Below are 24,935 nucleotides of genomic sequence, written 5' to 3'. Positions count from 1 at the left end.
TGACTGAAAACAACAGAGAGAAACTTGTTTAATGTTAGTTAAGAAAGAAACAATTTCTCCCTTGTGTAAGACGAGAAAATAAACAACATCTAGAGCCCGGTAAATAACAAACTTTCTGACCCCCTCCGCGTGACCATCTTTACCACAACGCTGGCAGAGACTTTTACGAACTGGGTTTGAGACCCAGCGCATTGAATTTTACAGGAGGAGGGCCTGCCAGTCATTCCAACTGGATCCATACTTGTTCTACAAATGAGGAAAACAAACTAAACCGAGGATGCCAGAGGGCACCAAAAAAAGGTAATGTATGAAAATAAGTGCACAAATGAACAGCATGTCCACTGCATCGCCCTCTACAGGCGGCTCAGGGCAGCTGCGCTCTGGCGTTCTGTCCACCTTCCTGCACCGCATGGTTTGAATGTAGCCCTGGCTGGATACCGACTGCTGTGACATCACCTCTCTCTGCGCAACTGTTGCAGACGACGGCTCCGGCCACAAATAGCTGTGGTGTAGCGGGAAAGTGCTAAGAGAGGGGAGAGGGGAGAGGGAGTGAGTGAGTGTGTGTGTGTGTGTGTGTGTGTGCGTGTGTGTGTTGCGGGGGGGACTGTAGGGGGAGGGGGGCTGGGTTTTTGTATCTCATGTCTGTGGATCCCTATGTACCAGGGGGAGGAGAAAGGGGAGGTTCCAGCCACAATTTGACTACTTGCTGAAAGTCTGTGCCAGAGCCCTTTTCAACATGTAAAGGCACCAGAGAGAGAGAGAGAGAGAGAGAGAGGGGGTGAGAGAGAGAGAGTGAGAGAGGGAAAGGAAAAAAAAGCCAAAGGAGGAAGGGGGGGCACAGTTGAAAAAGAGAGGCTCTTTGGAGCCGCGAGGCAGACGTGATGGACTCTCCCCTCGGAAAGTGACAGGAGTCTCCTGCAGGGTTATAAGGAACAGGCACACAATGGTGGCACAGGAGAGCATTCTGGGAATGGCACACCACTGAGGGAACTACTCTTCCAAACTTCTGCAGGATCAAGCACCTTCTTTCCCCTTGCAGAGTTACTTGATTTTTTTTTTTTTTTACATGTTTGTACACTTGTAGGAGCTGCACTTTAAACCTGCAGGGACGCTACAACTGACCAGATCTGCTTCCTACACACAGCGTGGGTGTCAGATTTCTGAGGGCTCCCGACGACTGACCTCTTTTTAATTGACGAAGAGGACACCGAGTGACAGATAGTGTGGGAGTGAGGGAAGCGAGAGAGAGAGAGAGAGAGAGAGAGAGAAACAGAGGGAGGCAAAACCACAGGTCGGCTTTTGCTCTCTGTGATGACTCTTATCTCGGAGGGACTTCAATCAACACTGCCAGGGCGGCGAGAGATTTAAGGGGGAAGGAGAGCTCTGCCTCAAATTATCTGGTAAGGACACAGGGGTCACGGGCTGTGTTAGACCTGCGACTGCGAGAAAAAAAAAAAAACAAAACATCTGTCGCAATTGAGCATGGCTTACCACAATGTAGCTCCCGTGTAAACTTCAGGATGCAAGCTGTGACTGCAGCCCTTGTATTCAGCTGCCTTCTTGCCAGACTGTAGCGCTCCCGGGTTTCTGTGATCATTTTTCGGGAGGTTTTAGCCTCTTGTTGGGGCAGAGCCCAGCACTTCCTGACCCAGCTCCTGCTCTGGGTTTTAAAGCTTTGCTAAACGAACGCTGTCGGAAGCCGAGTGGGAAGAGGTTTATTACCCCCAGGCAATTTCCTATTCCTATTACCCACAATGATTTAACGGGGCGGCTGGGTTTGAGCGCTATGCAGGAGAAGGGTCGCTACTGACACGCCAGTGCTGTGGTGAGTGGCTCTTTCCAAAGTGTGGGTAAACTCATTTATTTTCACCTGGGAGGAACTAGAGTGAAACGTCTGAAAACAGACAGCTGGTAAGAAGTGGCAGCAGAAGTACTCAGTGGTTTTGATGTCAGAATTTGTGGCATGTTAGTGCTGATTTATGACTGGTGAGAAGAAAGAGGTGGAAACGGAGCTTAAAAGTGGTCTTTTTTTCTTGCTATAATGCAGTATCCTGGGAGAGTGCACTTCTGTAAGACATACCTAATTAGATCTTTTTCTTTCTGTAATAAGAGACCAGAAAGTTTCAGCTGAAACTGAGCAGCCAGAAGTTTTCGCAAAGCCTTGTCATTTAAATAAGGGACAATGCCCATCTTCCTTGAAAACCAGCATTGGGAAGCATTGAAAAAAAAACTCTCCTCTGTGGAAAAAAAGCGCTAATAATAGGGAAGTTGCACGGTTCTCAATTGCATTACAGCTGTTACTGACAGAGTAAGGGAGAAGGCTCGCTGGTATTTCTGGAGCAGGGATCCTGTGGTACTGCGGCTCCTTTTTCTGAATCCCCCCCGCAAAAAAAGAGAAAAAGTTGAGTGATAATGGTGTTTGATGTTAATATGAGGAAACAGCCCCCAGTTAAAGTGGATGGAGAGAGTGTCTGTTGAATCCCAGCTTTGTCTCCGCTGCCAGCTCTGTGTTTGGCTAAGGAGGTTTCGAGAGGGACTTTCTGGGCTTATCGAAACAATTCCTGAAGCGCCCCCCCCCTGCCTGCTGCCCTGAGAGGTGACCGCCTGTCTGTAATGGAAGACATATGCCGGACAACGGCATGCTGAGAAGCCCCTGGACGGAGCGGCAAATGTGCCGCGGAGAGACCGTGCCGATCGGGTTCCTCTTTGCGTCTGTGAAATAAAAACAAAAGCACACAAAAGACATGGGATAGCATGCAGCCACACCAGAACCCCTCTCTTTAGGAGAGAGTCCTCTGTCAGAGGTCTAGCTTTGCGCCCTGAGATCGGACTGCATGGGTCTGAGTAGGGCTACATCGCTCAGCGCGCTCAGGGATTTGCGAGGGAACGAGGAATAATCTCATTACTCCCATAAAAACAGCTGCGGATAATTAAGAGACAGAAATCGTTTGTCTGGGAAGAAGCACGAATCTGACAGCGTTTTGGTCAGCGATGCTATCTCTCAGCGCAAGAGCAAGGGAGAGAAAGACAGCCGTGCTCCGTACATTGCCAAGTTAAGTGTGATTAAGTTCTTAGTGTGACAGAGGTTGCTGTCATCTTGGAGGGGACATGCTGTAACAGCCGAGGCTGCAGATGTGTATCAGACCGTGACGAGGGAGATCGCTGTCTGGCAGTTGTCACAGCGGTATGGCGGACGCTCAGGGCGCAGAGTTAGTATCTATCTGCCGAGGAGAGTCTGCGGACCAGTGCCGCCACACTCCGCTCCCACAGCAGGGCGCTGAGGCGGGCGTTCATTCACAACATCACGCCGCGATCGCCATTACAGCTGTCACACAAGTCATGCGTGAGCCAAACAGGAAGTGAGGAGGCAACAGCAAAAACAAAGCACTGTGACCTAACAAAGGGGGGGTCGGGTGACGTTCCGTGTCAACACAAACTAGCGCATACGCTCTGTTAGGCTTCCGTTTCTCTCCCTGTCCTTTTGGTGCTGATCTGAATAATGAGAGGCGGAGTTGGGCGATCTCATTATGCGTGTGCTGGTTTGGGGGCGTGGCTCCGCGGGTGGGCAGCGTGTTGGTGGTCAGGGACAGAGGACGGAGGTGTCGATGGTGTCGTTGGGAGAGAGTGAGAGAGAGCAGGGTGGCCTCGGTCAGTCCCTGCCGCCGTGCCCGTGGCTTTGGCGGCTTGCTCTAACGAGGTGACAGAGAATGTGTGGAATGTTTGCACTCACACCGGAATAAGAGGAGGGCAGATAATGACCGTGTCACTCACCTTCTAATTACCCGGGGCCGTGCAAGGGGGGGGGGGGATACTGCGCACTCTGCTCTGAGAGCCCTAAAAAAATCCCCCCGTCATTCAACAACACAGACACAAGGGCTTGTGTTTTGTTCAGCAAACACCTTTTCCCTGGGTGAGGTACACACCTTACATTATTATATAATCATTCAGTTTTACACCTGGCTATTTCACTGAAACGGTCCAGCTCACGCACAGTACGTTGATCAAAGGTACACCTGTAGTGTCCACTGCAGATGTAAACCTGTGCCCTTCTGATAGCAAGTCAAGTTCCCCCGGTGACTGCTGCCAGAGGGCTGTTAGGGTGGGCTACAGGGTGCTTTGACACGGTTTCACAATTTCGGGACAGTACAGGTCCAAAACCTTACGTTATAAATGACGCCTCTGTGCTGATTCTGACAGGACCAGAGAGTGAGCTGGCCAGAACAGCTGGGTTTCAGGCTGAATGTATTATCCTGAGTGTGAACCAACAATGCTCTGTGACCAAGAGACCTCACAGGACAGGAGAAGACAGTGATGTATTCTCATTCAGGAGGCCGATCTTGATATTGTACTGCAATTTTCCAAGTTACACCCCAAATCAGCAGTAGAGCATGTGCACCCTTCTAAGCCTCTCTGATGGAGAGGCTTTCCTGCTGTTTCCCCCTCTGTGCAGAGTCCACCTGCAGGACAGAACTATGGAGGGAGCACACAGCTAGCCAACCGCTGCTCTACTACAGATGTGTGATGTCACAACTGGACTGACGGTATCACCCTGAGGTCACATGTACACTCCTTCTTTCAGCTCTTTGACTGTGTTTCTCCAACAGGGGCATTAATGACATAGACTTAAGCAGGTATGGCACTGACTGGTCCCTGGGTGTCTAAATGCGCGCACACGCATGCACGCATACACTTCCCACGAGCTTTTCCATGGTGTGATGACCTTAACACTAGCCATCTTTGGTTTGCCTCACAGTTTAGAGGGTACTGATACTGATGCAAAAATGTAGGCCAGCTTTTTTTAATCACCTGATTCCTGTATATTGTGTGTGGTTATAGATCCAGCATGGCTTCACTGAGGTAGTGGGGACCAATCTATGTCAAACTAACTAACAAAGTGGACACCACTTTATAGCCCTTTTCTCCTGTGGTTCAGGTCACTGTGGCTGGCGCTTGCAGAATAAAGTGCTGCTAGCGGGTTTTGCTGGTAGTTGTCAAAGGTACTTTTACGCGTAGACTGGTACCAGCCCAAGAACAGGGTGTTTGTGCTTGAGCAGAGAGAAAGCACAGCTGTCCCTGGACTGCAGTCAGGACAGCCCATAGCAGACAGGGACTGATTATTAGCCCCAGTGGGTGGCCACAGGGTCCTCTCACCGGTGATTGTACCCATCTTTATTGGTTCATAAAAATGGCGGTTGGGGGTCTGAGATGTCTCACTGTGGAATGCGCTTCTTAACGTCACAAAGCTCTTTTTTGACTTTTCTTTTTTTATATAAAATCTTTGTTGAAAAGAGCTTACTCTGCTAGTGAAAAGTAGCCCCAAAGACTATTCTCTATTCCATTTCTTTTTCCTCTTCCTTAATTAAGAGGAGCCTGTATCAGAGGAAGATCAGGCCTCTCGGCTGAATGAAACCTGCACTGTAGTGATGTCCTCTCAGATCTCTCTGAGCCAGTCAGCAGCTTTGCAAATGACTGAGTGAGGCACCCAGGACCAGTCTGCTGTTAAACTGGGGGTTTGAAAGCAGATTAGCTAAATCAAAAGGATTTCATAAAACAAAAGGACCTTACTCTGAAACAAAAAAACCCAACACAATGCTACACCCTGCTTGGTTTGGCTAACTGCACTGAAGCCGGAGAAAGAGGCCATTAACATAAAGGCTGTTCTTAATAAAAAAAATCTAATTTCAATAAACAACAAAACGAACCACTTATTTTCCGAGGGCTGTTCAAACAGGGATTATGCCCTTTCTAATCCTTAACAGGCCGGGCTGAAGCCAGTCACATTTGCTACCGCACATTAAAAGAAAAAGGAAAATAAGCTGAGAGCTCTTTGAAGAGTTAAGGGTGTGCTGACATGGTATGCAAGCTGATCTGTGTGTTCCAGACCCAGTGATCTTTGGGTCAAGGGAGAACATTCAGAAACGAAGAGGCTCTTGTAGGGGAAAGGGGAACGGAGTCAGGGAAACGCAGGAATGAAGCAGAGGCCGAACAGTGAACTTTTATGGAAAAGGCTGTGTGGAAAAAATGCTGATAAAAGACAGAATTGAACTGGCACTGTTCAAGGGTTGCTACTTCTCTGCTGACCTGCTCGCCCTCTGGTGGCAAACACTCAATTGTTAAACCAGTTAAACGGCATTGAACACATTTGTAAGGCTGCATCCACAGCCCAAAGACAACCATCACTCTGCTGCGGCGGTATCACCAGCAGCGGAGACCCAATTCCCAGCTGGTGCTGTAGACCGTTAGGAGAGACCGCTTTCCTGCGAGTTCGGGGACGGCTCTGAGCTCAGCAGGCTCATTGCTTTGTGAGGAGGAACAGCTTCATCTGCCATCGCTTCACCTAAGGATGCCGAAAGCCAGGCCGAAGCCGTGGCTGCTGGGAGGGACCGGTGACAGAAACGCGGGCTCGGCAGACGCTGCCGCTGCTTGGCCTCTTCTCGTTTTTCGCCCATCTCCGATGATCCGCCCGCGGAGAAACGGCAGTCATTCCTAATGACGGGAGTTATTCCGGCCAGGCCGGCTTGCTGTGTCGCCCAGTTTCCTGGCCCCAGTCCCAGGGGGGAAAAAAAAAAAAAAACGGTCCGCGCAAAAAACACAAAACAACATACTGTATTATAACCCCCACCCCCCCCCGGCCCTTCGCCTTTTTTAAAAAACTAGTTTTTCTGGAAGCATCTCAGGACATCGCGGGCCAAGGCTTAGAAGCAGAGGGGCCGTGCGTCCAGCACCTCGTGCCCGGAACGGGCCGGGGGGGAGGTGTGCAGACGCATGCCACTGGCCCTCTCTGAGGCCAGGAGATCAGAGGCGGGGCCCCACAGGGACCGGAGGCCGAGGTGTCGCTCCCTGCTTATTCTGTAACACAATCTGCAGCAGCTTTCAATTACAGCTGTGCCCGCCCCCCCAAACCCCCCCTAAACCCCTTACCCCCGGGGAGGGGGCGCTGGGCGCCTGTAATGCACACACAGCAGCCGCATTCTCTTCTCCTGTCACTTTGCGACATCCCGTCCGCTTCCAGGAACACTACTGTACACCCTGTTAAAAACTGCCCCCCCACTCCTCTCCTCTTGGAAGAAGCTGGAAGGAACACGCCACCAATAACCAGCTTTTTATTAAAACCAAAAAAAAACAAAGAAGAATAATAATAATCACTTGTGTAAAATCCATGCCGTTCCGATAATTAGCGGATAATTGCGTGCATCTGGCAACCGTTCTCACACGCCACCCATGTGTACAAACAAAGCTTTGCTGCAGTGCATCCATGCACCTGAATTGGGAGAGGTCGTCTGTGTAGGCAGTTAATAACGAGATCACACGGAAAACAAAGTGTAAAGCACAGCATGCGGGCTGTGGAGCTGGGAGGAAGAGCAGCAGTAGTTGGAATACAGCGTACCCCTCAAAACAACCCACAAGAAATGTAATCAAGTCAGAAGTGCTGCTGCGCTCTCACCACTCCGCTGAGCGCGCTGTTACAGGGCTTGGTTATCTAGCTTTCCATGACTCACTTTCAGAAACTTATCAACACATGACCGCAGCACGCTCAGAGGGGAGCGCCTTGCAAGGCCAAGAACCAAAATACGCACATAGTTCTCATCCGTGTGAGGGCTCGGTTCCATGGTCTGAGCACACACACCCCCCCGGGGGGAAACGACTGATCGATGGATCAGGCACCAGCTGAGAAGACTCTGTTCTTGTAGTGTCACAACCTCCCCGTATACATAAACACACACAAACAAACAAGCTCACACACGCACACATATTAACACATACATGCACTTGCACACACACTCACATGCTTGCTTGCGCGCGCACGCACACACACACACACACACACACACACACACACACACACACACACACACACACAAAGGGATGCTTTCTGAAACTACTCATGAAAGTGGCGCTGGCCCAAAAAGGAGCAGGGCCAGGCCTGAGAGCAGCGAGGCCTTGCTAAAGAGACCCGCTCGACACCATTAAAACCCGCCTTAGCAACGGGAGCCCCCAGGCTCCACAGCTCGCTGGCGGCGGCGTGTTTGACTTGGCGAAGACGCGGCGGCCGCACCAAGGGCACACGGGTAAACGGACACGTCCGAGGCTCTCGGCGCGGTGCTTAAAGGTCACACTTACGTTTTCGAAAGCACCGCAGAACAAAGCGGCATGAACGGGCCAGGGGAAAAATAAACAGACGCTGGAATTACATAACGCTCGGCTGACTCACCACGGGCCCGGCCAAACACCAAGCGCGCTCCGTGCCTCTGACCGGAACGCAGTCTCCCATTTGACGGACGAGCAGCGTTTGGACGGGCGCGCTTTCCCGACTCCCACCTGTGAATACAGCCACCTCGGGAGACACTCTCAGACTCCTTCTGAAAGCAGCTCTTCCCCAAGGGCTGGATCTGATTACAGAACTGCAGACTCTCTCCGCCATGTGCCTGTGGGCTCTAATTGTCTAATTACTGGGAGGAACGATGGAAAAGCGCGTTTTGATTCCAGACACGCATGAACGGTGGTCCGTGAGACCGCCACATGCTGACGGTGCAGAGGATCCTCGGAGCTGCGATCCCACGTGCCCTCACGGCAGGCGGCGGCCAAAATCCTCCACACAAAAAAAACCCCTCTCATTTATTTCACTACGACCAAAAACAACAAATGAAGCCGTGCAGCTGAACACTTCAGAACACTCACCAGAGAACACACAAATAGTTCCAAAGGTCTGCGGTCAGCCTTTCAATTGAGTCATAGCTAAAAAATGATACAGTAATTAATTAAGTCAATAAAATACAGAAAAAACCCAAACAGAAAAACGTTGAATGCTGAGGGCTCAGGGATGGCGATGTAGGATGGGAGTTTACGTTTGTACTGTATTTTGACTGGTGTTTTCTGCTGTATTCCTGAAACACTCCTTCTCTCTCCCCCTCTCTGTCTCTGTCTGGCAGCTTGTTCAGGTACGCGCGACAGGTACGCCCACTCGCCATGAGGCTCGCGGCGGCGGTGGTTCTGGCGGTCCTGGTTCTGGCGTCGGGGCGGGGCTGCTGGGCGGAGCACGCGCAGGAGTTCCAGAGCAGCGACGAGGGCTGGGAGCGGGAGTTCCTGTACGCCCAGCGGGGCAAGCGCGCCGCCGACCCCGCCCCCGCGCCCGACAAGTGCTCCTACACCTTCATCGTGCCGCAGCAGAAGGTGACGGGCGCCATCTGCGTCAACTCCAAGGAGCCGGACGCGCTGCTGGAGAACCGCGTCAACAAGCAGGAGCTGGAGCTGCTGAACGGCGAGCTGCTGAAGCAGAAGCGGCAGATCGAGACGCTGCAGCAGCTGGTGGAGGTGGACGGCGGCATCGTCAACGAGGTCAAGCTGCTGCGCAAGGAGAGCCGCAACATGAACTCGCGCGTGACGCAGCTCTACATGCAGCTGCTGCACGAGATCATCCGCAAGCGCGACAACGCGCTGGAGCTCTCGCAGCTGGAGAACCGCATCCTCAACCACACGTCCGACATGCTGCAGCTCACCAACCGCTACAAGGACCTGGAGCACAAGTACCAGCACCTGGCGGCGCTGGCCAGCAACCAGTCCATCCTCATTGCCCAGCTGGAGGAGCACTGCCGGAGGGGGCCCCCCCTCCCTGCGCGCCCCGCACCCCAGCCCCCGCCCCAGCCCTCCCCGCCGATCAGCAAGCCCTACCAGCCGCCCACCTACACCCGCATCACCAACCAGATCACCAACGAGATCCAGAGCGACCAGAACCTCAAGGTCCCGCCGCCTCCGCTACCCACGATGCCGAGCGGCACTCACAGCCCCTCTACCACCAACAAGCCTTCCGGTGAGTCCTGCTAACTCCCACTGTCCACTGCCACTACTACACACTGCCTTACTCTGGGTGTTTATGACCTACGCATGGCTCTTGCTTGACATAGTATACCCTTATATTTCCAACATGTTAGACAGGGTTACAAACAAATATTTGTCCAACAAAAGATATCAGTACAATTGTAATAGAGTTGCTTTCCCTTAGTTTCGAGGCTGTCTAGTCACGGTGCACAAGCTAACTTGCAGTAGGGCTTGAATGGTGTTATGCTCACACTCACTGGTCTGGGAGTGTTCTTAGCCTGGTCTGACACTGTTGCTCATTTAACTTGAATGGATAAACTTGTGTTCTATTGTGCTGGAAGTCACTCTGGATAAGAGTGCCTGCTAAATGAATGTAATGTAATGTAATGTACTATAGCTTTCTGAACTCAAGATACTGGGGTTTTGGGACCAATAACGTTGCACTGTCTGTTATACTTACTGTGGCTTTAAAATTCTGAAATTCAACTTGAGAGATTCCATTTTAAAATTTCTATGCGGATTTGCAATGTCTACCATTGGAACATGGATTGTGCACCATTTTCAAATGACTGTCTCACAGAGTCAAAGCACCTCCCTAAAATGTGATGAAGTCAGACAAGTGACACAATCTCAAAAGTGATTTAAACTCCCAGGATTCACTGGGCGATGCATTTTTCACTCCAACCCCGGATGATCACACTCCACGGTCGAACAGCAAAGCACTTTCTGCGCTCGTAAATCCAACAACAGACTCTGGCAGAGGACTTAGCCGAGTCTGTTTACAGCAAACACTCCTCACTTTATTCCTGAATGGAACAATATTTATGAAGCCAATGACTTTCTAATAGGATTTGGTCTAAATACATTTAAATTAATTCAAGCCACAGGAAAAAACGGCCAAGGTTCTTGCCGTCTCAGATAGACATATCCTTAGAGGACTCCCACCCTCCATATTACTGTTTTTCCACACCTTATCTAATACCTCCAGTTGAATATTAATGGATCACATTTATATAATGCTTTTCCTAATTCTCAAAGTATTTTGAAGCGAGAGGAAATGACTCACGTCAACCACCGCCACTGTGTAGCCCCCACATGGGAGATGCACAGTTTTAAGTCGGGTTAGCAGGTCTGAACCCCACACGCAGTTAAGCAAGGCACTGTGCTTAACCTGAACTGCTCCAGTGAATTTCCAGCTGTATAAATAGGTGGAAATGAAATGTAAAAAATGTAAGCTGAGCTATGTAGGTTACCCTAGATAAGGACATCTGTCAAGCAGCGCTAACTATTGTAATTTTAGCACACGAGCCAATTTCTCCATGCCCGCCAGCTGTAATGCATCACTGTACCACACATGGAATTGGAACAGGTGGAGTGAAACACACATTGCCCCGCATATACAAACATGCAGACACACACAAAGCTCTGCTAGCTCCGTTAATCACCAGATGACAGCCGCCACCATAAATCTTGCGCTGATTCAAAGAGCTGTTTTTTGTTTTTTTTTTTTTCCCTGTAAAGTCCCACACGTTCACAGACAAAGACTCAAACTACAATGGGGTATCTGTTTTGGCACGGTCGGTCCGGGGTGCGCCCCCGTGGGCACGTCAGACGCACACATCAGCCGTGTGACGGAACAAATTTTTGTCTCGATCTTAACAAAGCCGCTCGCTAGATAAGAGATGCCTTTGTGTACACTGTGCCAAAAACACCAGTAATCTTCCGAGAACTGGCTGAGGGCAGCACTGTAGCACAGTAGTTCAGGAGCAGGGCTCGTAACCAAAAGGCTTCTGGTTGGAAACTGGGGCACTGCTGCTGTACCCTTGGACAAGGCACTTATCCCACAACTCCCTCAGTAAATATCCAGCTGTATAAACGGATAATATGTAAAAACTGTAACTTATGTGAGTCGCTCTGGATAAGAGCATCGGCTAAATGGCAATAATTTAAGGTGATGTAATGAGGTGTGAGGCACATGCACATACACTGGGAGAGCCCTCTTTAAGAGTCAAGCTGCAGGGTACACATGATGCCGCCGCTGACCTGGAGTCACTCCCTATCGGCAGTGTATCTGATAAACTGACAGGGCTGAGCAGGGAGCAGCTAACCTCACGCTGCACCGGGGTTGAGGGAAGCTAACTTGTTATTCTGCTGCCCATCAGACTGTGCTGTGTCCTCTGGGTATTGAGGGCTGCTGGCTGTGAAGCTGTTGGCCGTCTCCTGTAACAGACACTCTGGAGATAAGAGCTGGCGACAGCACCCAGAAAACATGCATCCTGACCTTTCAGACATGCAGCATTCCAATTTGTTTTATGAATTTGTTTATGAAACGATATTCTTGAAAAAGAAATATTGGATGAAAGATTTACGCTGAACTCTGTGGAAGAATAAAGCAGGATGAACAAAAAAAATCAAATTCCTTTGCTGCGGACTGTGTTTTCCACACTGCTGAGACAACATGATGTTCTCGCTGTCACAACTGTTAGCGACCCCTATCCTACAGAGGTACACGTCCATCAGCAGCTTCACAAACAAACCCACAAATCCACTTTACTGACTTCAACTCTGGTAACGGCACGTGCTTCGGAAATCGTGACTATTGTAAGGTAACAGTCACAACAGGCAAAACTTTGGCTGGGGATCAAAGTAAAACTCCTACTTAGGCCATCCTAACAGCTCTAACCACCTTTCTTTTTTTCCTCCTCTCTCTTTCTCATTCACGTTCTTTCCAAAATGAAGTTCTTTTCGTTGGGGTTTGGCTGTTTATTTTTCTGTCCGAAAACCAAACGGCGGCCTGTCAGAGTGCCGCGCCGGCAGAAGTCTGTCTCTCGCTGCTTCTGAGGAGAGCCGGACCACCGTCAGACGCTGACCGGAATATTCCAGCCGGGAGACAGCAGACGACGAGAGCGTTTATCCAGACAGGGAAGACAGTGAAAGGACGGCGCACGCAGCACACACACCCCCCCACCCCCCCCACGGGTGGAATGCTATTGGTTGGCGGGCCAAAGGGGAGTTTATGCGCCATTTCATGGTCAATTTATACCTGGACAATACCAGAGCAGGAACCCAGGATTAGCGGGGTTTGCGGGGCTAACCCGCAGGGGCCAGGGCCATTCTCCTTCATGGCCAGGATGACCCGCCTGGGGGAGGCTCGCCACAGGTCCCTGCCAAGGTAGCCGAATTCTGCGTGGTAATTTAAATAACCCGACGATAAAACCACGAAAAAAAAAAAACATTGAAATTATGTGTAGATGCAACAAAAAAACCTACACAGACCAGCCCCGTTTAAAACAAATTACCGAGGCCTTTTACCCACCAGCAGGGATCTTTCAACAAACACTTAAAGCGAGATGTACGAACTTTCAAATGAGGCACTCGTCGAGCAAAGAGGGAGCGAATGTGGAGCAGAGAGCTGAAATATCAATCACTCTCCACGGTGGTGTACGCGTCGCCTCTGGAGAGCAGCCAAGGTTTAAATTCAGCAACGGAAACATTAAAACCCTCAATGGAAAGGAGAGGTTAAAAACAGAGCGCCAGGCAAACCCCCGTGCCTTGGTCTTTTCCCCCAGATGGGTGTGTGTACCGTGCAGGAACGTGGTGTGTGTCACCAGGCTGAGCCCCACGCAAGGACACAAGTGTGTATCTGATTACTACTGATGGCCCATAAGGTTAGATATACTCCCATCAGAGTCTCTCTGAAACGGGACCATTCAGAAATAGAGAGAGAGAGAGAGAGAGGACTGGAGAGAGAGAGTGGGGGGCAACGGAGGGAGGGATGATGGGAGAGAGATAGCTGAAGAAGAAGAGAAAGAGGAAAGAAGAGAAAGAGAAAGAGTGGGCACTCTCAGAGGAGAACAGAGGACACTGAGAAACAGAAAAGATACAGACCCAGAGAGGAAGAGAGAAGGAGAGAGAGAGGCAGTGACAGGGGAGAGATGCAGAGGAAAAAGTGAGAGAAAGGCACAGAAAGACAGAAAGAGAAACCATGAAGAGGACAATGAAGGACACAGGGAAACAGAGAGATACAGATGATGTCAGACAGAGACCCTGCGGAAAGCCGTACGGGGCTGCAGACTGGCAACAGTGCCCCAGTGTTATTATATTGCAGCACATGTGGGCAGAGAGATGAGCAGAGGGCAGACTCTCCTCTCTCTCTCTGATGTCTGGGGCACTCCTCTGGCCTGTCACTGGAATAATAACACCATCTCACTCAGCCCATCCACCCCTGTCCATATGCTCTAATAATCACGCTGCCTCACTCAGCCCATATATTCCTGTCAATACACCGTAATAATCATGCTGTCTTTCTCATCCCATCCATTTCTGTCCAAACACTGTAATTATCATGATGCCTGTCTCTTGCTCTGTATAGCACTCCATTCCTCCTTGTCTCAAGCTTTCTTAGTGGGGCCTCTACATTTTTTCTTGTCTGAATAATTGTGATCTCTCTCTGCGTGGCTCCCAATGAATGTCCTCTGTCCTTTCACTTGCCTGCCCCGGTCTCTCTCCTCGTATCCGTCACACTTTCTCCATTCTCTGGGTGGACAGGCTCCAACTGTCTTTCAACTATCAGTCTCCACCCCCTCTCTCTTATTGGCCGATTCTGGTCACCTGATGCATGTGGCCCTCATATCCTGTGGCTAAAGTGAATCCCACCAGTGTGTAATCTTTTGTATCTAACCACAATCAGATGACACATGAGCAAAGACCGCTACTCATCTTGGCTATTACCACAGGAATACCAATGAACTTGTGAAAGACGAGGAGAGAAGAGGAGAGGAGAGGAGAGGAGGAGAGGAGAGAGCGGAAACAATCTACAGCAATAAAAAAGTGTGAGGTAGAGCCTGGAACCGAAAGCGCGGTGAGGCGCGCATAAACACCATGCGCTGCCGCTGAAATCGATACGGTGCAAACGGACGGAGGAGTTTCAGCTGCGCGTGCCGTGGCTGCTCTCACACGATTGGCCAGGCCCACCATTGCCAGCTTAGTGATTTCGTTGCTGTGTTTGGCAACTTTTCAGGCTCTTTTAGCACCTTTTTTTCCCCCCTGTCTCAAGAGGAGCTCTTGGCAAATCTAGCAAATTACTTTTCAAGATCAGTTTGGAGGCTTAGTGGAGTGAAGTAGCTGAAACCGTGCGGATGTTTTCCCCTGACGTCTAGCAACATTTGGCTACAAATCAATGAACCTCTAGTGAGACCCTGTGAAAAAATAAGTAAGTAGGCAATGACAATCCAGCCCTCTCCACACTGTACTGTACTGAGAATCACTCATAAATGCTTCATGGGAGCAGCCCTGGAGCCCAGCACTAACCGACACTAATCTTCAGCATGTGACAATGGGAATTAAAAGAAAATGGCAGTATTTTCAGTATCATCTGAAGTATGGGATTCCTGGAACGGGGTCAAAACCAGTCTGTACCAAGAGCCAAAGAGGCACGGGGGGGTACACCTCGGATTTTCTCCAATTTATCGGATTCTGAAACGTCTCGCCCCTCTCCCAAACAGACAGCTGAAGCCGCTCACCCGGAAATTGGGCAGTGAGGTAAAATAATTGGCGTTTCTGGACAGGCCGGGTCAGAGTGACAAGAGCTCTGGGCCTCACTCAGATGGCCCATCCCACCCTCTGTATAATCACTCACTCTACCGCGCTCATTCCAGCTAACTCCACAGTCCTGCTGCAGCTTTGCGCTGCCTTTCACAGCAGAGCAGAAATCCACCTCCTTCACACTGAAGCAGCACATGTTTCTACCAGAGGAAGCAGGCACGCAGTCCCAGGAGCAATTAAGACCCGAAGACTATTTATCACGGGCGCTGAAGTATTCACTTTTAAGTTAAAACGCCCGTCTGTTGCCAATTACTGCACTTTTTCAAGTAGCTGGCTGATTAAAAAAAAAAAAAAAAGAAACACGCTGCAAGTCAGGAGCACAAATTACAAGACAAAGTGCAGCGCGTTTGGGGCCATCTCGAGGAGGCGACCTATCGCTTGTCTGGCACCATCTCCGTGTTCAATCGCTCAGCCGTGTCACCCACATTTCTCATGAATAGGGGCGCTGGCGCCAGGCTCAATGGACTTGCACTGGCTGATGGGAAATACGCCTCTCTCCGAGGAGAGGGCAGAAACGGTGGTGAAATTCCATTTTCGCCAAACACAGGGAGGTAAAGACAGCATTGCGTTCTTCACATCAGAGGAAAGAGGATCGACTGATACCGACCCGATGCTTTACGCAGTTCGTTAATGAATCAGGAAAAAACGACGCTGCTGCTCTGGGAGTCTGGCTTCCTCTGAAACCCATGCAGTGGGATCTGAGCAAAATGCGGTCAGGCTTGGTCCTACGCAGACTGGCTGTAACCTCTGGGGCTGCAGTTCTATGACCCGCTTCTGGGTTTCACTCTTAACCCTCGTAATCTCTTACATCAATTAAAAAGAGCTCAGCGCGTGAGTAAATTAACAGACACACACATAATGATCCAGCAGAACTCCGTCAGGGCTAGCGAGAAGTCAGAGTAATGCTGGGGAAATTACAATCCTCTAGATCGTTTTTTTTTTTTTGTCTCGGGCAGTTTGTGGCAACCTGTGTCTGAAAGTGCTCCTTGTTCATTTGTTTCAGGTCTCCGAAGGTGCCTATTTATAGCCACGTATTCCCGCTCACCCTTAATGACAGGGAACCCGCGCCTGATCTGTCAGCTTGATTGCTCTGGCTTTATTCAGATGGGGGAAAAACGGACCTGGCAACCCGCGGGCACTGCCACTGCGTCTCTCTAATTACTAAGGAGAAGAAGGTGGCATGCCACTGTCGGGGCAGGCCGCCGGCGTGTCTCAGCGAGGGGGTCTCCTTTTTAAAAAAACCTCCACCCACACAAAAGGGGGGTGAAGCGTTTCCAGACAAGGTGAACTCCTCAACAGAGTTTTTAAGGGCTGGAACCGAGATCACAAGGAGGACAAGCTGTTGAAATGAACCGCTGTTAACGTGCAAGAGAATGAAAACCTACAGAGTGGAGCTTAGGGTTAGCGGAATGGAAAACCCATGTGTACTCCTCAGTTGACACACTGTACTATCGGATTATCGGTTTTCCTCACTTCACCTGTAGAGAAATGCGCTAGACTTATGTATGATTGCCATTCCTGAAACACTCTCACTATACCATGCTTTTAATGTGAGATCAGAAATTTGCAGGAGCAGATTGCTTGGCAGAGAAAAATGTGAATATGCGTTTTGGGTTTTGACTTTTATTTCTTTTTAATATCTAAGATCGGGCATCTGTTCATTTATGAGTTAGACCGTTATTGTCTTTAATTGCTAAACCAATAATGGTTCAATCACCCAGACCTGCAATGATAATAAATCAAACCTATCTCCAATGAGGGTCAAGCAGGAAAAATCTCTACAGCACAGCAACAACAGTCCAGGACAAAGATTGACAAAACCCCACATTTAGGGAACCCGCACTCCTGGTAAAATGCACTCACTTTTATTTTGCAAGGAAATTAAAACTGCAATGGGAAACCGCACTGAGCATACCGATGCATACAGAGTAGCATAAGACCATTATGAAGCAAGGGCAAAGCTACCACAGCAATGCCATGAGTATAATTATTAACAGGGGTGATATGTTATTTCCAGCTCAGCTTTCTACCACACCAAGTATTACTTCATCGACCAGCGGAGTAACACAGTGGAACAGAGCAGGGATCTTAGCCCAAATGTTGCAGGTTCAAACTCCATGTGGGCCAGCAGTATAAATGGATATGGAATGGAAATGGAAACTGTAATGGAAGTTGCTCTGGATAAGAGCTTCTGCAAAGCAAATGTAACTTAAGGCCCCCGTGTGACCTCCCAAAACCAGGGCGTCAAAGGTAAAACGTCAGAGGATTTCCGACGGCGACTGCAGTTACAAAAACGAAAATCGGAGAGGTGATCCCGAGAGGCGTGTCCGTGACAACAGAAAAAGGTCCTCGGTTTACCCACGTGCCCCTGCAACACTTCGGCGCAGCCGTTAAACTCATCCATTAGCTACCGTTACATTAAATAACGTTATTCGGTAATCAAGACCCTCTCCTGCCCCCGTGCCAGCGCTGTTCTTGGCCGAGCGGAGATTCCCCTCAGCCAGAACGGCAGCCAAAGTAAACTCAGGCCTTCCTCAGAGCTACTCCAGCCAGGGAGGGGAGTCTGGCAGGGGGCAGATCGGGCTGCTGGCTCAGTGGAATGGGACTCCGATGGCCCCCGTGAGGCTGACCCGGTCCGGAGGGTCCGTCCACACGGAGGGAAAGGCACCCTCTGTGAGGACTGGACTGGGAGCTCTCTATAGGGGGAGTGTCCTGAATTCTAGGGCTGGTCATTGTGTCCTGTTCAGGTCAGAGAGGCAAAGGAAAGCTCTGGGTGCACCCTGCACAATGAGCGAGGAAGCTGTTCAGGAGCAGAGCTGGCTGAGTCAAATGCTCTGGGTAACCGACATCACCATCGTACGGGTTTCAAATCTGCCATCACGAAAACACAGGGGTACCACTCCTTTACATAGTGTTACGTGGAGAACAAAAGGAAAGGAAGAAGAGAAGGGGAATACATTCACTTTCAGTTTTACGTTGCATTATTGTCATTTACATCAGAATCTTTTTACATGTTATACATTTATGCAGCTGGACATTTACTGAGGCAATTTGGGGTCAGGTACCTTGCTCAAGGGTACAGCAGCAGTGCCCCAGCAGGGAACTGAACCTGCATCCTTTCGGTGAGGAGCCCTGCTCCTTACCCCTGTTCGACAGGCCTGAGCTGCAGGGTGACCGTGTGCCTGTCCCCCGCAGGCCCCTTTAAGGACTGCCTGCACGTGCTGGAGGAGGGTCACGGCAACAGCGGCATGTACCTGGTGAAGCCGGAGAACGCCAATCGGCTGATGCAGGTGTGGTGCGACCAGAGGCACGACCCCGGTGGCTGGACCGTCATCCAGAGGCGGCAGGACGGCTCCGTGAACTTCTTCAGGAACTGGGAGACGTACAAGGTAATGCCCCCTCCCCAACCCAACCATACCCTACTCCACCCCACCCCTTTGAGATACCCATGCAGAGCAGAGGGGGGGCCTTGGAGGCAGGTTTCTTACCCAATCTGTGGGACTGGATCTTACAAAGTAACACCCACCCCCCCACCACTCCACCCAGCCCCGCCCCATTATACCCCGATCCCACCACCCCACCCCCAATGTGTATGTAACCTGCCCTGAACAAGAATGCCTTGAAGTGATTCAAAATGCATAAAAACTTAATGAAAGTAAATGCATGTGTATTATACATTTCCCTTTGAAACACTTAAAATGACAACCCATTACAGGAGCTAGCAACCTTGTGCCAGGAGCAGGTAAAAAAAAAAAAATTAGCACGGCAACCTATAACTACCTCCACGAGCGAGGCGTTAGTCTTGTTTGCTGTGCATGAGCTGCGTCTCACGTCACCGAAGGGTGACAGTGCGGAGCGCGTGGTGGATGAGCTGCCGTTGGCACGCCGTGCTGGTCCTCATGCGGGCCTCGCCAGTGTCTGCTCTCCGGTTGACGTGGTGAAGCGCCGGGCTCACGCCGAGAAGCCGTCACGGCAACGGACGCCACGTGAGCCCAGAATCCGCTGGACCCGTCCGCTCGCCGAGCTCATGTCGGGACGATAAAAAACATGTGTCTGAGAGAAGCTGCCATATTGGACGCCAACCGTGCTCTGAAGCCAGGAGATCACAAGACCCTGAGCAACCGCAACAAAAAAACAGCTTCCCAAGGGCATTTTTGTTTGGTAGCCTGGGTCACATGTGGAAACATTATATAAAATTTTCTGCAACGTTTCCTACTCTGTCCATTAATAGTGTTACATAAACTGGGTCGCATTTCAAAATAAGAAGCTGGTTTTTCATACACAATCATTTCCAGCACTTAAGTTTAATTTAGGATGTGAGACTACATGATATGATTATAAATTGTGGCATAACATGTATTCTAAAACAGATGAAAAGTCATTTAACAGGACACTGACACATCAGGAAATGCTTTTATTGGTGTAGGATAATTTCTCCTGTCTCTCAAAGCCATGAATGAAAACTAAAATGATATACAACACAAGCGCGAGGCAAAATATCGGAAAATTTCTATGCGTTCAAGATTTATGACCTTTGATACGGAAGGCAGACGGGCCATTTGCAAAAGCCTTGTTTCAATTCCAGCTAAGAACATAACAAAAAGTTTCCAGTCCCCCGACGGTACACCTTAAAACACATGGGAGTCATAAATTACACGCACACAACAGGCAGGATGGGGGTTTTTGCCGTGATTGGAAACACGTGTGTGGGGTAACGGAGGCCGCATGACGAGCCATGGAGTGGGTTTATGCAGCGCCGGCTTACACATATCCTGCAATTACGTCTCCGTGCATATTTCTCTGTTTTACGGTCTACAAGGCATGAATATGTATTACATGTTGTATATATCACTGACAGGAAAAATCTATGCACTCGCAATCAACTCCCCCACTCCAGCAGGATCCAAGGGACTTGTGGTGATTCAGGAATAAAAAAAAAATAACAAGTATTTGCCTGGACAGAGGAACCTTTTACAAATCTGTTGTTGATTTCTTGGTACTGCCAGCTTAATGCTGCTTACCCATGGGATTCACTGTCCAAATGTGTATACAGTACAGTATGTTCTTGTGTTAGTTATTATGGGAGAACTGGGAACTGGAGCCCCAAGCGCTGTTGAATGATGTGGATGAGTCAGAAAAAAAAGCGGTAAAGTAAAAAATAGCCGGTCAGAAACTGGGAGAGGGATGGCTAGGATCAGGGTGCAGATGCAGTCATGGGGTACAGTATTAACGATACTCCGATCCCCCTCTCTCAGCAAGGTTTCGGGAACATCGACGGTGAGTACTGGCTGGGTCTGGAGAACATCTACTGGCTGACCAACCAGGGCAACTACAAGCTGCTGGTGACACTGGAGGACTGGTCTGGCAGGAAGGTGTTTGCCGAGTACGCCAGCTTCCGCATCGAGTCCGAGGCCGAGTTCTACAAGCTGAGGGTGGGCCGCTACCACGGCAACGCCGGCGACTCCCTCACCTGGCACAACGGGAAGCAGTTCACCACGCTGGACAGAGACCACGACGTGTACACAGGTACGGTACCTGAGGAGCAGCCTGTGCCCCAGCACTGAGGAACCTGGGGGTCCCAGGGACCCCCCCAAATAGTCCACAAACACACCTCACCTACACTTAACCCATAACTCCTCTCCTCTTCACTCCCCTGTACAATGTATGCCATCTGTTTGTAAGATGTCCCTCAAAAATTAGAGCGATCCATTCAGTTTGCCAAGGGACCACTCCTCCACGTCAGGAACATACTGTACGCAGTAACTCATAGCAAATTCTGTAGAAACGTGGTCGTTGAAAACAGGGCTGCTGTCAAGGGTCGAGCCACACGTGGATACAAGCTCGTGGTGAGCCCCCCCCCCCCCCCCCGTGTTTGCGTATCATGGCAGCAATGTAGAGTACACTCAACCTCCCCGAGGGCGGAAACCAAACACGGGGAGCATGACTTTCCCGAGTCTCGTCTCTGGCACTGATTACCCCTGGCTGACCACAGCCTTGGGACATGGAAATGTAAAAGTTTAGACATCATGTAAGAAAGCCAAGGCACCGTATACATTAGCCTACAGCACAAGAGGCAGTGAGCTAACAGCACACTTCCTGCCTTTTTCCTCCCTTTGCTGTTGTGCTAAACACACAGAGGAACAGCAGACACAGGTTGCCATAGAGTTCCATAACAATCCATGACTAAGAATAGCAAATGAGGAATTAGCTACAGAATTGATGGAAATGGCAGCTTGGCACTGAATGCTGTGTGGTCTGCTTTGACCACAGGGATCTAACCAGTGGCTGTTTTGTTTTGTTTTTTTTTGTTTTACCCAGGTAACTGTGCCCATTACCAGAAAGGAGGGTGGTGGTACAACGCCTGCGCCCACTCGAACCTGAACGGGGTGTGGTATCGAGGTGGCCACTACCGCAGCCGCTACCAGGACGGGGTGTACTGGGCGGAGTTCCGGGGCGGGGCTTACTCCCTGAAGAAGGTGGTCATGATGATCCGACCCAACCCCAACACCTTCCATTAAACAGCCGTGAAGAACCAATCCCAAACCAGCAACCAAAAAAAAAAGCAGTTTTACGGTGGCTTTCCCTCTCCCAGCATCCTCCCCACTCACTCTTTAAGTGCAATTCATACAATACAGCATTTCAGCTTTTTATTTTTGTTGTTTTCTTTTTTCATATTTCATTTCTATATCCTTTTTGTCTCAAAAGTATCTACATAAAACAGTGTGGAAGGGCGACAAGTGCTACACTGCCAGGGTTACAGACACTGTGGGATTTCCTGGCTCTAGCGCCCTCTAGCAGAACTCCCTGGACATCTCAGGAAAGAGGAACTATGGGAGGTGCTTTCTGATTGGCCAGTAAAGCCTAGCCCCGCCTCAGTGGAACACTTAATATTCATCTTGGACTGAGGAGAGCCAGATCTTTTTTCGCTTGTTGTTTTCTTATTCTGGGTTCCGCCCAGAGAGGCATTACAGCGAACACTCGATGACTGAATGAAAAAATCTGAACGCGTTTATTCAGTTCCACCACGTTAAACCCTCTCTAATCCCAGCAAATCTCACAAGCGTCACGCAAAGCAAAAGTCTGTGTCATCCATCACACTTGCAACCTGTTCCGTCTGACACTTGAAAAGAGAGAGACGAGGAGGAAAATTTTGCAAAAAAAAGATATCCAGTGCAGCTTAGCCGTCGTTCAGTTTTGAGCCAGCAGCGTTATCTTGTAGTCCTGATGTGTATGATACTGCTTTAAATAATTATTTGGAGAAAATATGACACAGGAAGGTGTATCCAGTGACACAGTGTAAAACATTTGTAGGAAGTTAGCTTCTTTGTTACTGCTAAAATATAGTTGTCACATTTGTGGATGAGTTTACTATTTATTTGGAGAAAGAAAGTGATTCAAATGGTTCCAGAAGCACAGTTGGATCAGTTATCCTAGTGACAGTTATCCTTTCAGCCAATGAGAGAGAGCCTGCTGGTTCTGTCTGTCCTCTGATGCTTGTAGTGACTTCAGGAGGGAGTTTGGGGCAGGAAGTCAGTCTAAATGCCTTGATCACCATTGCTGAGGCCTGGAAACTCTTGGAAATGTTTCTTCTGTTTCCCAGAAGACTATTAGAGAGGAAGTCAGTCCACAACCCAAAGATCTAGCCCGGTAAGAAACAGACTGTGGGTGAATTTTCAACAGAAGGGAGGGAGGGATAAGGCAAAGAATGGGTTTCAATAGGCTGCAGCAAAGAGAATAAGGAAAATACTTTTTCAGTAAAAAAGAAAACACTGAATAGGGCACCTGAGCTTCCCTGTCTGAAACTAGGTTGCCCTTGCTATGAACAAACCTGTCCAGTATTATTCATTAGAGTCTTCCACAGCCACTTTAGGCCTTGTTATCACACCATGAAAGCCCTGATTCAGATGATGGGCATTCAGTACTTTCAGAGAGAATGCCCAAATTTCTTCTTTAGCTTGTTCCTTTGACTTTTACGCTAAACTCCAGTGTGCATCTCTGACAACGATGCACTGTATGTACTGTATAAATTAATTGTTGGCATCATATGAAGATCCAACATGTCTTCTCTGTACATAAAAGTCATGTTGTTTAAAGTATTTTGTAATATAATGTATCAAACCTCCCATGTACTGCCAGACTGTTGCAATAAAACATGTACAGCTAAGCTGGGCTGCTTGCTTGTCTCTTTTGCACTGATCGTTTCATAGGCATTCAGTACAAAGGCAGACCTAAGGGGGAAGAGAGAAAAAAAAAAAAAAAATACAATATTACTATGTGTTGATGAAACCCATCGTTCTTCTCTGGGGTGAAATAGCGGATTAATCCAAACCTCTCTGACCAGTTCCCATCAATTCACAGTTGGTGTGACCGACACCATGGTGATTTTGTAGTTGATGACAGTTGATCGTCATAGCAACCAAACACCTGACTGTTCCATATTGAAAGTGAGGCAGCAACTGCGTACCAGTGAGGCCCGGATTCCAGTCTGCTAGCTATCATTAAACGTACACAGAGCCACAACGAAGCAATTTAACTTCAATTACTCACTCTGAGTGCATGAGGAGTGCTGACTGACTGCACAGCAAAACCAATTCCAAGGCGTGTGCCTACCTAGGAACACAAATTGATCTGGTAGCCTGGGGGAAAACCCCATCCCCCCTAAACCCAAAACTCATTAATGACTTAATGGTACATCATTTGTTAACGGTGCATTGGTTGGCCTCAGAGGCTCACATTAGGAAGCAGATAGGCATACAGGCTGAAATCAGTGGCAAATCGACCCAGGTCGTTTCATCAGGTGAAACAGGAGAGACACGCAGAGGCTCCCTGGCTGGAGAGACAGGTCTCAGCACAGCTGGTGGCACAGAGCTGTGAGAGGAGGCGGGCAGACAACACCTGTTCAGGTAACGAGCCACCTGCCTTCATCACCTTCCTGTGAGACCTGTCGGGGACTCCAGGGCACTGCTGAGCAGCCTGGCTGTTGTTTGAAGTACACCTGTGGCTTAGTCTGTAGACATCGAAATGTCATTCGGATCAGCAACGACTTGTTTCCTCAACTAAAATAACTGGAGTGGTGTAGATGACAAAGAGAGCATGGATCCAGTGGTGAGCCCTACAGATCTGGTACAGCCTGGTTCTCAGTCTGATTACGATTGAACACAACATTCCCGCGTCTGTCCAAAGTCACACAGGGGTAATGTTACAGACGCAAGCCCTTCATACCACCGCAGCCAAAGGCGGCTTTCTTTATCTCACTGGATAGTCACAACAGATTAGAACAGCACAAAATTTTATCCGCTTTACACGAAACAAAAGAGTTATCTTCATTAATTGAAGACAGGGATGAACAATGTGCAGAGCATGGATACAACCAGCTACAGACACTCACACACTCACACACACACACACACACACACACACACACACACACACTGAAACAAAGAGACACACACAAAGACACAAACATGCACGTACACTCACACACACACACACACACACATTCACACACACTGAAA

General features: G+C 49.3%; 2 protein-coding genes across 5 annotated transcripts in view; one reads left to right on the top strand and one right to left on the bottom strand.

Annotated features, from left to right (window-relative positions):
• ralgps1 (Ral GEF with PH domain and SH3 binding motif 1) overlaps nucleotides 1–24,935 on the bottom strand; it is a 169,528-nt gene that overhangs the window by 63,891 nt on the left and 80,702 nt on the right. The window lies entirely within an intron of this gene.
• On the top strand, nucleotides 851–23,550 carry angptl2b (angiopoietin-like 2b). The gene is made up of 5 exons (XM_036526330.1): nucleotides 851–1,400; nucleotides 8,931–9,808; nucleotides 18,616–18,809; nucleotides 20,676–20,946; nucleotides 21,739–23,550. Exons 2-5 carry the CDS (start codon nucleotides 8,968–8,970, stop codon nucleotides 21,936–21,938), a joined length of 1,506 nt encoding a protein of 501 aa, XP_036382223.1. The 5' UTR covers nucleotides 851–1,400; nucleotides 8,931–8,967; the 3' UTR covers nucleotides 21,939–23,550.

Source organism: Megalops cyprinoides, chromosome 4 (genome assembly GCF_013368585.1).
Source record: "Megalops cyprinoides isolate fMegCyp1 chromosome 4, fMegCyp1.pri, whole genome shotgun sequence".
In the NCBI taxonomy this organism is placed as follows: Eukaryota; Metazoa; Chordata; class Actinopteri; order Elopiformes; family Megalopidae; genus Megalops; species Megalops cyprinoides.
The sequence above is the reverse complement of the archived record's forward strand: the minus strand, read 5'-3'. Positions and strand labels throughout refer to the sequence as shown.

Excerpts from the sequence above, each read along its gene's own strand:
- angptl2b (XM_036526330.1), top strand. The coding sequence starts at position 8,968 with ATGAGGCTCGCGGCGGCGGTGGTTCTGGCGGTCCTGGTTCTGGCGTCG. Across the intron at positions 9,809-18,615 it reads TACCACCAACAAGCCTTCCG|GCCCCTTTAAGGACTGCCTG; the intron begins GTGAGTCCTGCT and ends TGTCCCCCGCAG. Across the intron at positions 18,810-20,675 it reads GGAACTGGGAGACGTACAAG|CAAGGTTTCGGGAACATCGA; the intron begins GTAATGCCCCCT and ends CCCCTCTCTCAG.